General features: G+C 47.2%; 1 protein-coding gene across 1 annotated transcript in view; it reads left to right on the top strand.

Moving 5' to 3' along the window:
• PDPR (pyruvate dehydrogenase phosphatase regulatory subunit) overlaps positions 1–14536 on the top strand; it is a 34975-nt gene extending 20439 nt beyond the window's left edge. Inside the window, exons 10-17 of the mRNA XM_004704545.2 lie at positions 196–351; positions 545–678; positions 1013–1161; positions 5126–5238; positions 6157–6251; positions 7343–7432; positions 8512–8694; positions 9223–14536. Of these exons, the coding sequence (XP_004704602.1) occupies positions 196–351; positions 545–678; positions 1013–1161; positions 5126–5238; positions 6157–6251; positions 7343–7432; positions 8512–8694; positions 9223–9627 (1325 nt within the window). The 3' untranslated portion in view covers positions 9628–14536. The remainder of the gene's footprint in view (positions 1–195; positions 352–544; positions 679–1012; positions 1162–5125; positions 5239–6156; positions 6252–7342; positions 7433–8511; positions 8695–9222) is intronic.
• Positions 14537–15112: the final 576 nt, after the last annotated feature.

Raw genomic sequence — 15112 nt, 5'->3', positions numbered from 1 at the left:
GAATAATGCTTCTCCTGGAGCATGCCCGTTATGTGTGATAGTGTTTGGAATAATGCTTCTCCTGGAGCATGCCCGTTATGTGTGATAGTGTTTGGCTATTGGGCCACTTTAGCATGGAAGGTTGGAGTAGCTATGGAGGATTCAGCTCTAGATGCTCTCGCATGGACTTTGACAGACAGTTCTGATCTGTTCTAGCTCTGATGTATGATTTGAAGGTTCCCCGCTGGGACTTCCAGACCGGGAGGCAGCTACGTACATCTCCTCTCTATGACCGCTTGGATGCACAAGGAGCCCAATGGATGGAGAAACATGGGTTTGAGAGGCCAAAATACTTTATTCCACCTGATAAAGGTAAATCTCACTTTTGGTGCTTGGCTTTTGTTTTGTTCAGAGAGTTAATAAAACTTATTTCAAAATATGTAACTAGACTGTATTCCTAGAAAAATAAGCCATAAAAACCGTTTATACCACATTAAATTCTAGAAGGCGAGGCCCAACTGTCAGCCCCTCCCCCTCTTCCTCACTGTCATTTTCCCATTCCCAGACCTCCTGGCACTGGAGCAGAGCAAGACCTTCTATAAGCCAGACTGGTTTGAGATTGTGGAGTCGGAAGTCACGTGCTGTAAGGAGGCCGTGTGTGTCATCGACATGTCCTCCTTTACAAAATTTGAAATAACAGTAAGTATTTGGAAGCCAAAGTAAGAAATTGAGGAATTTTTCTTGTTTATTGAATACACCTGTCACTTCAAAACTGATTTAGTAAGAACTCTGCAATGTTTTAGTGCTTCGTCTGTAGTATAACGTTTTTTCTGAATTTTGAACTCTGGTTTGAAGTTTTCATTTGCTTAGAGAGGCCTGTTTATCATCAGAACTACTAACTAGCCTTTCTTGAGCCCCTTGCAGTGGAATACAGTTGCCTGGAGCTGGCAGACTGTGTTCTCGGCAAGTTGCATCGCTCTTCAGGCCACATGGCCCAGAATTGTGCTCACTCTGCTTCTCCCTCACTCCACAGTCCACTGGGGATCAGGCCTTAGACACTCTGCAGTACCTCTTCTCCAATGACCTTGACGTGCCTGTGGGCCACATCGTGCATACTGGCATGCTCAATGAGAAGGGCGGGTATGAGAATGACTGCAGCATCGCACGGCTGAACAAGCGCAGGTGAGTTTAGCCTCCGCCCTGCTCTGCTCCCTCAGCACACGTCATCTCTCCAGGCACTGTAGCATGGCAGAGCCTTTCACTCCTTTTCCCAGCAAACCGTACTTAGACTGAGGACAGAAAAGCACCACTGCGTCAATTCCCACCCAGCTCACTGGCAACACAATGTAAAAACACATCTATTAAAAAGAAGAAACTTATCAGATTCTGTAAGACTCACTGTAGAAGAATGAGTTGTTCTACTAGGAAAGATGCTGAATCTCATGTTAGGGAGTTTGTGTAATTTTTGCCACCAGTAGGAAACCAGAATCATCTACTTTGTCATTTTATTATGTGGTAAATCCCAGAACAGGGCTCCCACCCCTCCCTGAAACCTAAGAGATCATTTGCCGCTGTTCTGTTCATTGCTTCAAAATAGATGACAACACTTGCTACAGGTAGGCTACCTTTCAATCAAAAGAGTAAATTGGCTTCTAAAATAAATAAATACGCCTGTTCAGTGTTGTTTTCCCCTAAACAACTGGTCAGCCTCTACCCGGAGCAGAGATGAGGAAGGAAAGAGGGGAGGGGAACGAGAGCAGTGGGAGCAGAGCCCAGAACGGGAATCATGGGACACTGACACTGTGTACAAATTGTGACCAGCTTGCACAGGGTAATTTGTATAAGAATTGTTACAGGAGGACCTACTTTACTGTGTACATTTTCATGTAGAAGACAACAAAATGTTATTTTAAAACTAGGTGAGAACCCACATATCTTAGGATCACCTAGTTTTTGACAAGGGTGCAAAGTCCATCCGGCAGGGAAAGGAAAGTCACACCAGACTTGGAAGCAAATTCAACATGAATGAAAGGCCTGATGTGTATATGAAAGGAGGGAATTCTTAGAAGAAACTACAAGGGCTGCATTGTGGGCCCAAGATTTCAAGAATAGATCATCTAATATAGTAAAAGCATAAGCAGTATGGATTTTTAAAAAATTAAAATCATTTATTAAAAAAAGAAAGTTTATATTTTATTTTGTTTTTTAATTAAAAAAATCATTTTATTGGGGACCCTTACCGCTCTTATCACAATCCATACATCATCCATTGTGTCAAGCACATTTGTACATCTATTGCCATCATCATTCTCCAAACATTTGATTTCTGCTTGAGTATCAGCTCATTTCCCCCCCTCCACTCTGGCCTCCCCCTACGGCATTATGTTGATTTAAAAGAAAAAAAGAAAAGATAAAACAAGCTACTAACTAGGAGAATTTCCTCAGAAACCATAGCCCCAAAATTCCAAACTCACTGCCATATGTCGTCTGCTCAGAGAACACTGCCTCTGTGGCCTCCAAGGCAGTTCCCTCTGAGGGAAGTAGAAAGCCTTATCTTTCTCCGGCTACGCAGCTTATCGTTTTGAATTGCTGGCCTTGTGGTTAGCAACTACGGCGCCTTGGCACCTTTTCAGAAGCCATATATACAATAAGAATCTTGTAAACAAAATAATATTTAAAACTTCAACTTAACAAAAATAGCCCAGTCATAAGGGCTTGTATAGTCATTTTACCAAAGAACATGAAAATGGCCCCCAAGTACATGTACTTCGATACCATAAGCTCTCAAAGATGTAAATCAAACACAATGAGAGACCATTTCATTTGCACTAGGAGAGCAAAAAAGCTCTAGTGGCACTTGTCAGGTAAGCATTGGGCTGCCAGCCTCAAAGTCAGCAGTTCAAACCCACCACTTAACTTCCCAGTAGACCAATGACGTGATCTGCTCCTGTAGAGTTCTACAGTCTTTCTTTTTTTTTTTTTTGGTCTGGGCCACACCTTTATTTTCAGTGACTCAGGTACTCTGCAGCCTTAGTCTCTTTCCCAGCCAGCAACAGCTTCTCCGGTACGTGCAGCTAGGATCCATGAAGCCCCCACCACTCCTGAACTACTTTATCTTCATGGCCAGTCTCTAGCAATCTATTGCTGCATTCTTCCCACCGGGTCACCTCCCCCTTCTCGACCACCACAAACTTCCACTGCACCACTGTGTAGGCTGGCAGGGTCTACAGTCTTTCAAACTTTACCTGGGGCTGTTAGGAGTCAGAGTCAACTTGATGGAGGTGGGCTTGGGTAGGATGCTAACATACTGAGTTTTTTGGCGGGGAGGTTTTAAAAAAATACATTGGTAAGCATGTCGGGACATTGGAACCTTTATCTGTTGCTGGGGGAATGCAGAAAGGTAAAGAAAGGTTGTGGAAAAACTATTGCTCTGAGATAGCCTTTAAACCTTGAACTAAAATTATTCCCTAAAGTCTTCATCCAACCAAACAATAGTCTCTATTGTAAACAAATAAGAAAAAATGTCTATCAAGAAGCTGGAGATCTATTTCAGTGCAATAGGAAACCAGAAAGATGCAAACACTCAAGTGGAATTGATACGACTTTTGTCTTCATGAAATTATTCAAATTATTATTTAGATAATTCATTCAACTCAGAATTCATGAATAGCTACTTAATATCTATGCAGTCTTGCACCAGGACTGGGAGCAGGTAGTAAATGGGATAGACCTTGGGACAGCAGCACACTCTGAAAGCATTGTGACAAAGTGCTCGAAATTGGCATGTTTTAAGGGGACTAGGAAGACGGTAAATATGAAGACGTATTCCAGGCAACGGTGTCTTAAATATCTGCATATGCACACAAAAAACGTGGCATATTGGGAATCAATAGTTTGCTTTGACTCCATCCTTAGGAAGGTTATTAAATGCAGCTGAGATTGCTTAAGCCATCAATGAGGTTAAACTGATAAACCCATTTTACATTTTTTAATGTAAATTAATCATTTTACTGGAGGGGGTTCTTAACAAATCTTATAACAGTCCATCATTCAATTGTATTAGGCACACTTATACATATGTTGTATCAACTCATTTTCCCCCTCCCACTTTACATTTTTACAGCCTGATTTCATCATAGTTATGTAAAACTGCTTCTGACTTGAGTCCTGTATGAGAATTGTACAGGATTGACATAGTGCTCCATTTGTTTGTTTGTCAATTTGCCAACCAATGACACATGTCTTTTTTTTTTTAATCGTTTTATTAGGGACTCATACAACTCTTATCACAATCCATACATACATCAATTGTGTAAAGCACATTTGTACATTCATTGCCCTCATCATTCTCAAAACATTTCCTCTCCACTTAAGCCCCGGGCATTAGGTCCTCATTTTTCCCCTCCCTCCCTGCTTACTCTCCCTTTACCCTCCCTGTTTCGCCACTCACACCATTAATCCTGACACCTATATCTTTTCCATGAACATCATCTGTTTGTATAATAAATTTTCTCTCATTATTTGTCATTTGAAAAAAAAAGTCTAGTCTTAAGATCTGTCATGTGGAATGAAATGGACACACAGCAACTGGAAAGATGGAGTTAATGCACATAGGGAAGGGCCAACTCTGAGAAGGGTGAGAATGGTTGCAAAATTAGGAGACCTTTCAGCGTCGCTGAATTGTACCTGTAGAAATTGTTGAATTGATGTTTGTCCTGCGATGTATAGTCAACTACAACAAAAATACATATATATATATTTTTAATCAATTTATTGGGGCTCATACAATTCATCACAATACATGGATCAATTGTATAAAGCACATCTAGACATTTGTTGTCCTCATTATTCCCAAAATTCGCTTTCCTCTTGGGTTCCCGGAATCAGCTCATTTTCCTTTTTCCCCCTCCCCTTCCCTTCCTCCTCCCCTCTCCCCCATGCACCCTTGATAATTAATAAATTATTATTGTATCTTATATTACACTGTCCGGCGTCTTCCTTCACCCACCCCTCTGCTGCCCGTCCCCCAGAGAGGAGGTTATATGTAGCTCCCTGTAATACATATATTTTTAAACTTAGATGAAAATGGGATTGTTACTTGACTTTTTGCTACCTGGTTTTGATGACTCTCGGGTCTCGTTTTCAGTTTCTTCATGATTTCCCCAACTGACCAGCAGATCCATTGTTGGTCCTGGCTGAAGCAGCACATGCCGAAAGACAGCAACCTGGTATTGGAGGACGTCAGCTGGAAGTACACTGGTAAGGGGCCACCAGGCCAACGCAGCCAGCAAAGGCCATTCGTCCCAGGTTATTTCTCTCCAACATTTGCGTTATTGTCTGACATTTGAAGAGGACTGTCTACATTAGTGTGGATGAGGCTCTCTACTCAGAGAAAACCAGCCTCCCTTTTTTATAAATGAAGCATGAAATGAATTAGTAGTAGCCGTTTTGTTTACTTTCACCTCCCTACATGTAGTATTTAGGAACTCAAATATTTGTTGAATGAGTAGCAAATTGTTTTCAAGGAGTTTTCTTCAGAATGACTCGATTTCCTGCCTCAGTCTACCTGCTGGGGGAGCAGCTCTTTCTCCACCTCCATACTCCCTGACCGCTGCTCCTGCCTACTCCAGTCAGCTCTTTCTCCCGCTCGCATCCCGGCCTGCTGCCCTCTTCCTTCGCCTTCTGAATTTGTTCCTAGGCCATCAGTTTCTTGTAGTTGCAAATGTGATTAACTTCTTGCTTCTAGATTGGCAAGCTACGGGCTCTTATTGGGCAAAAGCTGTGTTCTAGGACTAGCCTATACTAGGTGGTGGTGTTGCGTGCCACTGACTTGGTTCTGACCCATGGCGACCCAATGGGGGCGATGGACAGCCCTGGCAACGGGCTCATATCCCATTGGCCAGAAGTTGGTCTCTTAATCCCACATTAACTGCATGTGAGGCTGTGGATGCTGTCTTCCTGTGTACCTAACCAGGCCCTGGCAGCCAGCACCAACAGTCACCATGGTTGGTAGCCTGCTTGTGGAGAGGCGACTCAAGATGCCCTGTGTCCGTGCTTAGCGCGCTGTACAGAGATGCTTCATGGTCTTAGCAGCCAAGCCTTGCCCTAGGCCAGCAAGCCCAAAATGAACCTCCCATCATTCCACCTGCAATACAAACCGTGTTCTTTTCTGTTTAGCCCTCAATCTGATTGGTCCCCGTGCCGTGGACGTTCTGTCTGAGTTGTCTTATGCCCCTATGACATCTGACCACTTCCCAAGCCTTTTTTGTAAGGTGAGTACTAGTAAAGTTCTTTTTTTTTTCCTTCTTTTTTTAAGTTCTGTTTTTTAAATCAGTGGGGAAGTTTTCTTTTATACCCATTACTCACTATGGTTAGGTAAATGAAATTTATGCAAAAAGGGAGAATAGCCACTTCAGATCACAAAAATGAAGGATGGCTATAGCATTACGTTGGTACCAAATTATAGTATCTTTCACTTAATGTTGTGAAAGGAATTATAGCTTAGTGAAGGAAATGCAGACTGAGCACTCTGAAGCAGCTGATTCAGAGAGGTCCAACCTCTAAGGGGCCACTAGTTGCTGTTAGTTACTCTCCGAAGTGCAAGCCAAAGTTGGGATGCCCTACAAATTGTTTTTACAGTTTACCTCTTGCCTGCAGCACAAAGGGAGCAACAGGAAACTCTTGGTGGTCATCAGCCAGCCCTTTCAGACAGTTCTCTGCGTCATCGTTCATAAACCCACCTCCGGGGAGGGCCATGTTGTGACAGGCTACTAGGGAAGGGGTTTGCTGTGCACTGTCATACCCCTCTCTCTGATATGGACTGGTGGTGGATTCCGGAAGCTGAGCTATGTTTTGGACTTGAGAAGCTAGGTCTCTGAGCCCAGGTGATAAATAGGCCTCAGGCATTGGGCTTGTGCAGCAGGTCCTGGGATTTGTCTGCAGAGCCCTCGGTCTTTGTTGCCCTGATCACCCTGAGTGAGGGTTCTTTGGCAGGACTAAGCAAAGAGAAGTCATTATGCTTAGCAAAGATGTTGCCGGTGCTTCCTCCCATCAATGGTCTAAAAATCTCATGGAAGCCAAAGCTCAAACTGACCCCGTTACCGTGGAATGACCCCAGAGGAGACTGCTCCATCCGTCTCCTACAGAGTGGGTGTGAACCGCTGACCTTTACGCTACCACCTGTGCTTCTCATCTCGTGAAAAAGAATACTGTCAAGGCAGGCTGAAAGTTTCCCATACAGTGTCTTTCAGGCGTAGATGTCATGAGAGCGGTTACCGAAGCGTCCGTTCCTCCCGCAGGTGTGACTTGAGTCTAACTCCCTAGAAAACGCTTCCGAGGCTGACTTCTCCCTTTGCTTCCTTAGGAGATGAGTGTTGGCTATGCCAATGGCATCCGGGTGATGAGCATGACCCACACAGGAGAGCCGGGCTTCATGCTGTACATCCCCATCGAGGTAGGTGCCTCCTCCTTGGCCCCCACAGTCCCCAAGAGGTGTAGGAGCTGTGTCCCATGTGGCCTTTGTGACCATTGAAGAAGGTAAACATGTTTACCCAAGGTCTTTACACTCTTTTTTAGAGGTAATATATTCACGTATTTTTAAAAAATTAAGTAGTAAATATTCAATACTGTCTGACCATTTCCCACCAACCACCACCACTAGTGAGAGATTAGCTTTTTGGATGGCTTTATCAGATTTTTATGTCACTAGAAGCAAGTCCAAAGACATTCTAATCCCCACCCCCCACAGCATTTCTCTTTAGTGAAAACATACATGGCTGAGCATAGACCTGGTCGCAAATCTCTGCGTGCAGTTCAGTGACGTTGGCTCCATTTTTCATGCTGTGTCACCTTCTCATTGTCTCCTCATCTCCCCGCCCCGCACCCTGTGTTGTTGCAGGACCAATGACGAGACTCAGGCACTGCTGTCAGTCTGCCCTGGTACAGAGCGTCTGTCCGGGCGCACACGGCTCATAGCCTGTGCTCTGTACCAGTTCATTCTGCTAGAGTGTGCTGGCTTTGAAGACAACTTCAGAGAACAGTCTTGGCTCAAGACTCCAGTTTTTCTCAAGGCAGCAGATTCAGGCTTCCTCCAGCTTACCCCTCTTTTTAAAAACACAAATGGAAGCCAACTGCTGTTCCTCATTGGGTTTTTTCCAACTAACCATTTATCTTAGAACTCCTCCCATGTTGATACCTAAAGCGAACTTCCCCTTTCTCTGTAATCCCTGACCTGGTACCCTCCCATCAGATGGTTGTGGCATCATACTGGCCCTTTGCCACAGGAATCTGCGCTGTACAAGATGACCTCTTAGCTCATCATGAGCACCACACAGAGCTGTCGGACTTGAAGCTCTCCGCCAGCTGACAAGGGGACACCAGCTCACCACTCCTGGGCTGAGGCTCCAGAGAGCGACATCGTGGGAAGATGACCTTCTCCTTTGTCCGTGTTAACAGTGTCCCTCTCAGTCACGTTCTGCATCCAGTGCTGGGGGACTTGCTGGTGACTAACAGTCCTTCCACCTCTCTCTGCAGTATGCCCTGCATGTCTACAATGAAGTGATGAGTGTTGGGCAGAAATACGGAATCCGAAACGCAGGCTATTATGCTCTCCGCAGTCTCCGAATTGAGAAGTTTTTTGCCTTCTGGGGTCAGGATTTAAATACCTACACCACCCCCCTGGAATGTGGACGAGAATTCCGGGTGAAATTAGAGAAGGTACTGTGTAAACCCTCCCTCCACACTGCCCTTCTGTCTCCTCCGTGGGCACATTGGCATTACACTGGGAGGAGGAGATAGGGATGTGAGCATCAGGGAGCTCAGGATGACTGGGATGTCCTCAGGCTGAATTTTTCACTATGAGATAAAACCAATTAAGCAGAAAACTCACCAGATGAATGACACTTGTCTGCAGCACTGTGCTTTCTCTAGGCTGGGAGCTTTCTCGGGAGTTCCTCTGAATCGATCATGGTAGTTCATTAACAGTCCATGAATATTGGTCATCTCACAGTCAAGCTGCCCAATGTTTTGCTTGTTTACAAAGTAATACATGAACATGGTTTTTTTCTAACATCTTAGTTTAAGAGAATGTACAGTGAACTAGTGAGTATTTCTAACTCTGTGCCCCACCCAGTCACCTATCCCCTTTGCTAGAAGACCCAGTTGCTGCTCGTCCCGAGTGTCAGTGCATGCGGATGTGGAAGTGTATGACTCCCAACCCATCCCAGCCTTCCCTCTCTTCCCCAGGGAATGGATTTCATCGGCCGGGAGGCCCTGCTGCAGCAGAAGCAGAACGGGGTGTATAAGCGCTTCACGATGTTTATCTTGGATGACCATGACACAGACCTGGACCTCTGGCCTTGGTGGGGCGAGCCCATTTACCGAAACGGGCAGTATGTTGGCAGAACCACCAGCAGTGCCTATAGCTTCACCCTGGAGCGCCATGTGTGCCTGGGCTTTGTGCACAACTTTTCCGAGGACACCGGGGAGGAGCAGGTGGTGACGGCAGATTTCATCAACCGGGGAGAGTATGAGATAGACATCGCGGGGCACCGATTCCAAGCCAAGGCCAAGCTCTACCCCTTTAGCTCCCTCTTCACCCTTAAACGCCGAAAGGATGACGTGGAGCTCAGTGACTTCCATGGGAAATAGTGGCTTCACCTCCGCTCCCCGTCATCTCCTCCCCCGAGGAGGATACCTGAGAAGTGGCCCGCTCTTCCTTCTGGCTCCTTCCCTCTTCTGACCACCGCCTTCCATCTCGTCCGCCTTGATAGAATCTTAACTTTGGCTCCTTTCAGTCTTGTAGTTCTGCAGCCTCTCCTTCCAGCTTCTCCCCTTTTGTAGTCCCCCCTCCCCGCCCAGTCCTCTCTCTGGGCTTTTCGTCCTGTCATATCCTGGGGTGACAGGAATATGTCTAACAGCCACGACGGGAGTGGGCTCCTGGTGGAAGCGGGTTAGGTAACAGGCTGCCTTTAAATGCTGTGTCTCCGAGCAAGCAGGACTGCTGTCGCTGTTCCGGCCTCAGGGCAAGAGCTCACTTCCCTTGGGCCAACTTTCCTTGACTGACTTTGGTGAGGTTTCTAGAAGTCAGTCTCAGTCTCGCCCTGTGGAATAGCTTGTGCCTTTTAGCCAGGCAGCACGCTCGCTCTCCTGTTCCGTTGTGCTGTGAGCGTGGTGCTCCGACACCCCTAGCAAGAGGGTGATCATCTACCTCACTGAGAAGAGGCTTGGGAGGGGCATTACTAGGCCTGCATTGCAGACAGGCAGTTGACCGATCCCATGCTCCACCCTCCACCTCCCCGTGGAACCTACTGTCAGGGCTTTGGGCAAGAGAACCCTTCCTGTCGTTTCCTGTCTCGTTAATCTCTCTAACAAGTGATGATTCTCTCTAGGGGAACAAGCAAGCCCCACGGTGGGAAGGGAAAGCTATGTTGCCTTCTGGTTTACTTTTCCCAGCCTGCCGACGGGCCCGACTTCAAGAAGTGCACATGACAGAGTTGGCTTCTGCTGTCCGGACAGTGCTGCTTTCCTTTCACCTCTTCAGAGGTCAGGCGTCCCACCGCCATGCTCCTCTTCTCCAGGTCAGCCTCACCCATCCGCTCTGCAGCAGACCTACAAGCTCAGAACTGGCAAGGCATGTCATCCTGTGGTGTGATGAAACCCTGAGTCCAGAGTTTGCCTTCTGCAACACGGAGCAGACCCAGCCACCTAGATGGGCACAGTGTGGAGGGCGGGCTACAGAAGCCACGAGGTGCTCCCTCCTCTCCCAGGCTGTTTCTCTTCTCGTCTCAGAGCTCCTCACAGCTGGACTAGAAAGGTCCCTAGATACCATGGGAGGATCCTTCATGTTCTTCTTCAAGGTAACTTTTCTGAAGGTAACGATAGATAATGCAGGCTGTTGCCCAGTCCAGCAGTTCATTTTCTCCTGGGTGGAGATGGCTCTAATATGTTTCGTGTAAACACACTGCTGCTAGAGATTTTCATTGAATCATAGCCTTTGTTGGCTTGATAGCTTGCAAGCATTAGCTCTGCTGGGACTATCTGATATTATAGAAAGTCCTTTCATTTTATTTGTGCAAATGCTCAGGCATCTGCTTTCTCTGGGATCTCAGCTTACCCACTTAACCAGGCTGGTACCTTGTCCCTTTTAGACATTTCTTGCCATTTCTCCAGTGAGCTCATTTCTAATTGATGACTAACTCTGATGTCTATCCTTTTGGGGAGTCTTGGTTAGCTTGTTGAGAGAGCATATGACTAGAGTTCTGTGGGGGGACTAAGCTGTTTTTGGAGCAACTGTGTATTTAACTAACTGAGAGATGCGACTTCCAGGCAAGGAGGAGAGAGGCAGAGCAGTGTCATTTCGCCAAAGGGCAGAACTGAGTACCCCAGCAGCTGGGCAGGACGCTGGTGTGCAGGAGTGGGCACATGGCCAGATGCAGGCGCTGCCAGAAGATGGAAACCATACATGGAGGCCCAGGTGCCTGTGACACTCAGGTGCATGGCATTTCTCTGTCCAGTGTGGTCTTTATAAATGAGAGTTTGAGATGAAATCCAGAAGGAATGCTTGATAAATACCTAGATCTTCTTCCCGCAGCCTTATGTGGGGCAATATGTGTGCTGTGTGCTGGCCCTGTGGAAGTGTCAGGTCACATAATTAGGCCCACAGTGATAAACTAAAAGTTCCCCCCATAGTTTAAAATTGGGGAATTCCATCATCACAGTGTACTATTTAAAGGGAAGTGTCACCAGAAGTATAGGTACTCTGGAATTTTAAGACTTTGGGTTTCCTTTTTTTTTTCCCTATACTTGTTAATCTCTAATGGTTTCACTGATTCGTTCTCCTTTCTACGAAGTAGGAGTCAGTCTTGTGAACCCGAATTACTGGCCTCTTGATTCTTACTGTCTTACTCTTGCCCCTTGGAGCCAGCACAACTGTGCTTCTCTTGGCAGTAGGACAGGACAAGTGGGACAGGCACTTTGGATGGTGCTTTGAAAGTGTCTGGTTCTTAAATAGGTGCCATGAGATGCTGGCAGGTCTTGACCTGGGGCATCACTTGTTTAGGGAAGACCCTGAAACATCCGTCTGTCCCTTATTAGGTCTTTTGGCTTATAGGCAGTGTGACTCTGGGTTTGTGTGGATTTGGCCCTAGTGTGAGCTATTTGAATGGGCAGAGCTGAAGGTGAGTCTCTCCTGCCTCTGGCAGTGTCATATGCACCTTAGATGGTCAAGAGGAGAGGACAGTTAACCTTGTTGACCCAGTGGTGGCAGTGGGCGAGGTCCAGGGGTACTGGCTGCACTTGCAGCGCATGAAACACCCTCACTTATTTGGTGTCGTTTCCTTCTCTTGGGCACCAGGGCACAAGTGTTTGCCTTGTGTGACAACTGCTTTCCCTGGAAACAGGAAGGGCTTTGAACCTCTTGAATGGGTGGCGTGGCTGCACTCAAACGTTCAGCACCTGGGCACTTTTTCCTCTATGAAATGGTCGTTTGTCCTGTCTTCTGTCTCTGAGGCAGAAAGGCTGTCCTTCTCTTCTGTCTTGTCAGCGTATTCAGCTAAAGAATCTCTTGAGCCTAAACACAGAAAATAGACGAAGACCCAGAGTTGCGGCCTACTGTCAACCCATGTCGCTGGCCCTGGACTCACACCGTATGTGAGGCCTGTTTCTGAACTCTGCCGGCCCCGTCTGGCTTTCGGGAGCTTGTACCAGAAAGCGTCTCTTCTGCAGTAGTTGAACGTGTGTGTATTTGGCTGTGTGTCTTTTCACCAGGAATGAGAAGAAAGCACTCCCTGCTCTGTCACTTTCAGAAAGGTCACAGGGCACAAGACAGGCACAGACATAGTGCTTTCCCTTGGGTCTCTGAGGCCCAAACCTCAGGGACACAGAACCGGTTGGCCTAGCTTACCCCACAGATTTAACTTGGGCCTCAGGGACCCCATTTCTGCAGGAGTCAAGTCCAGTCCCTTCAGTTTGGTTCTCCTCAGGAGGAGAGGGACAGATGGTGGCTCCTTGTGGGCCTGCTGCCTTCTCTTCCGGAGCTGTTTCAGCTCTCACAGTGACTCTGTCTTTGCATGCACTTGAAATGTTAACCCCATCCTCCACCACCACCATGAAGTATCGGTGGTATGAGAGTGAGAATGGTTAACTAAGTGGAACTGCCTGTCTGAAGAGGTGATTCTGGCTCAGGACACGTGAGTCTTCACCATCCTCTGGGAGTCTGTGACTGCTGAGCGGACTCGTCTGTCCTGGCCACTGTGGAATACGTGTCCTGATAGAGCAGCTGCACTCGCTGCAGAAGGACTCGCTCGCATCTCTCTCTCTGACCCCTTGACCAGTAGAGTGATCAACGCTTCCCCCAGCTCCCCAACCCGTATCTGAGATGCAGGTCTCATCGGCAGTTGTTAATACTGAAGAATGTCATTTTCATTCCCTTGCTGCACCCGCAACCCCTCATAAACACTGACGTGAACAGTATTGTATCAACATAGTCAAGGGAAATTTCCTCACAAGGAAAGAATTTACACCCTCGTACATTTGTAGGCCCGTGGATTCAGGAGAAGCACAACTGAGAGGAAGAAATGGTAGCTAAACAATAGCCATATTCCACGTGCTTCCAGTCAGGAATGAGCCACTTTGGGTCAGCCTCCTGTCGGTCAGTGCTGCCTCCGCTTAGGGGCTGAGTTGTGAGGCTCCTTGATTGTCAGCACAGCTGGACCATCTGCAGTCCTTATCGCCTCCAATGCTCGCTCTCCAAGAGGACGAGTGGGTGTGGGTGTCTGTCTGTCTCTCTCTCTCTGTCTTTGCCTTCCCTTGCTCCAGAGTTGTTTCTTGTACCATATGACTCATGGCTTCTCTTAGCAGAACCCGAATCTCTTAGAGAAGCAAGCATTTCTTCATATGCCCTCTTCCTCATGATATTTTTATCCATTGCAGACCGTCTTCTGCTTGCTTGGTTTCCTGTCTCTCAAAGACAGCAGTTGCAAGAGGCAGGGAGGTTATCTCTCGTATCTGTTTTCAAAAGATCTGTGCTAGGATTTTCTTTGCACACCGAGAACCAGAGCTTAGAGCCCCTCTTTTCTCTAAGCCAGGTTCTAGTGCCTTACCCTCTGGAATGTCCAGTGGTGGGAAGAGACAGCACAAGAAAAGCAAAGGCAGTAACTTCATTTCAGCCTGTGGGGCTCCATCCGCCCCAGATGAATTGGGCGGGGCAGAAAGTGCCGGAAGCTGTGATTCGGTGGAGGCACAGTGGACTCCGGCCGGCCGACTCCTGGGATGTAGACAAGCGGCACTGTGTAACTATTGTGAAGTACTATAGCTCGTTCTTGAGAGTTTTTAAAAGGGAAGTTCAGCTCAGCCCCTTTCCGTTCATGTTTAGCATTAGAGGGTGGTCCTGATGACTCACGAGGCACTTCAGCAAGTGGAGTCTTCGAAGCAGAGACTGTTGGCACAGAGCCTGGCCGAGCGATTCTGCCCTCCGTGGGCACGTGGTTAACATTGTGCACTCTGTTCATATCGAGCTAGGTTCCTTGGTTTGTAAGTGAATAAACAGACATTTTGACTACCCTTGTCATGCCCATTTGTGAAGCATTCTTCATCTGTAGGACCTGGGTCTCTGTATTTGCCCTCACGAAGGAGAAACCTTTTACATGGCCTTTTTCCTGTCGTACAAGAAAGAATTTGGAAGACAACATAAAGAAGTTGCAAGCACTTCTCTTACCCTCAGCAGTGGTGGCGCGGCTGCGGGGGAGAAATGTTCCACTGCTACTGCAGTTGCGCTTGCTGCCTCTGCATTGGGCATCCTGCCTGCATTGGACGTGGCAGTCAGGACCTGACCCTTGACCTGCATCCCACATGCATCCGTGGGAAGAGAGGATGTCAGAGAGCAGCAGCCTTTGATCTTTCAGTGCACTGCGCACCCGGTAACCGATTTACTCAGCACTGTTCCGCTGATCCACCTAGGAATCCCGTGCATAGGCTAGGACGTCTCCACAGGCTCATCTTCCCAGTCTGCTCCTTTCGTTTCCTACTTCATGAACGGTCAGCTCCCACAGAAACCTGGGAGGCATCTGGTTTCCCTACTCTCCTCATCCACCTCCGGTTCAGCACCCAGCCCTGCAGTCTGTGGCCTCGCTTGCCT

Source organism: Echinops telfairi, unplaced genomic scaffold (assembly GCF_000313985.2).
Source record: "Echinops telfairi isolate 266 unplaced genomic scaffold, ASM31398v2 ScPeMD7_2291;HRSCAF=2852, whole genome shotgun sequence".
Taxonomy (NCBI): Eukaryota; Metazoa; Chordata; class Mammalia; order Afrosoricida; family Tenrecidae; genus Echinops; species Echinops telfairi.
Note: the sequence above shows the minus strand (reverse complement) of the source record. Positions and strands in the feature narration are given on the sequence as shown.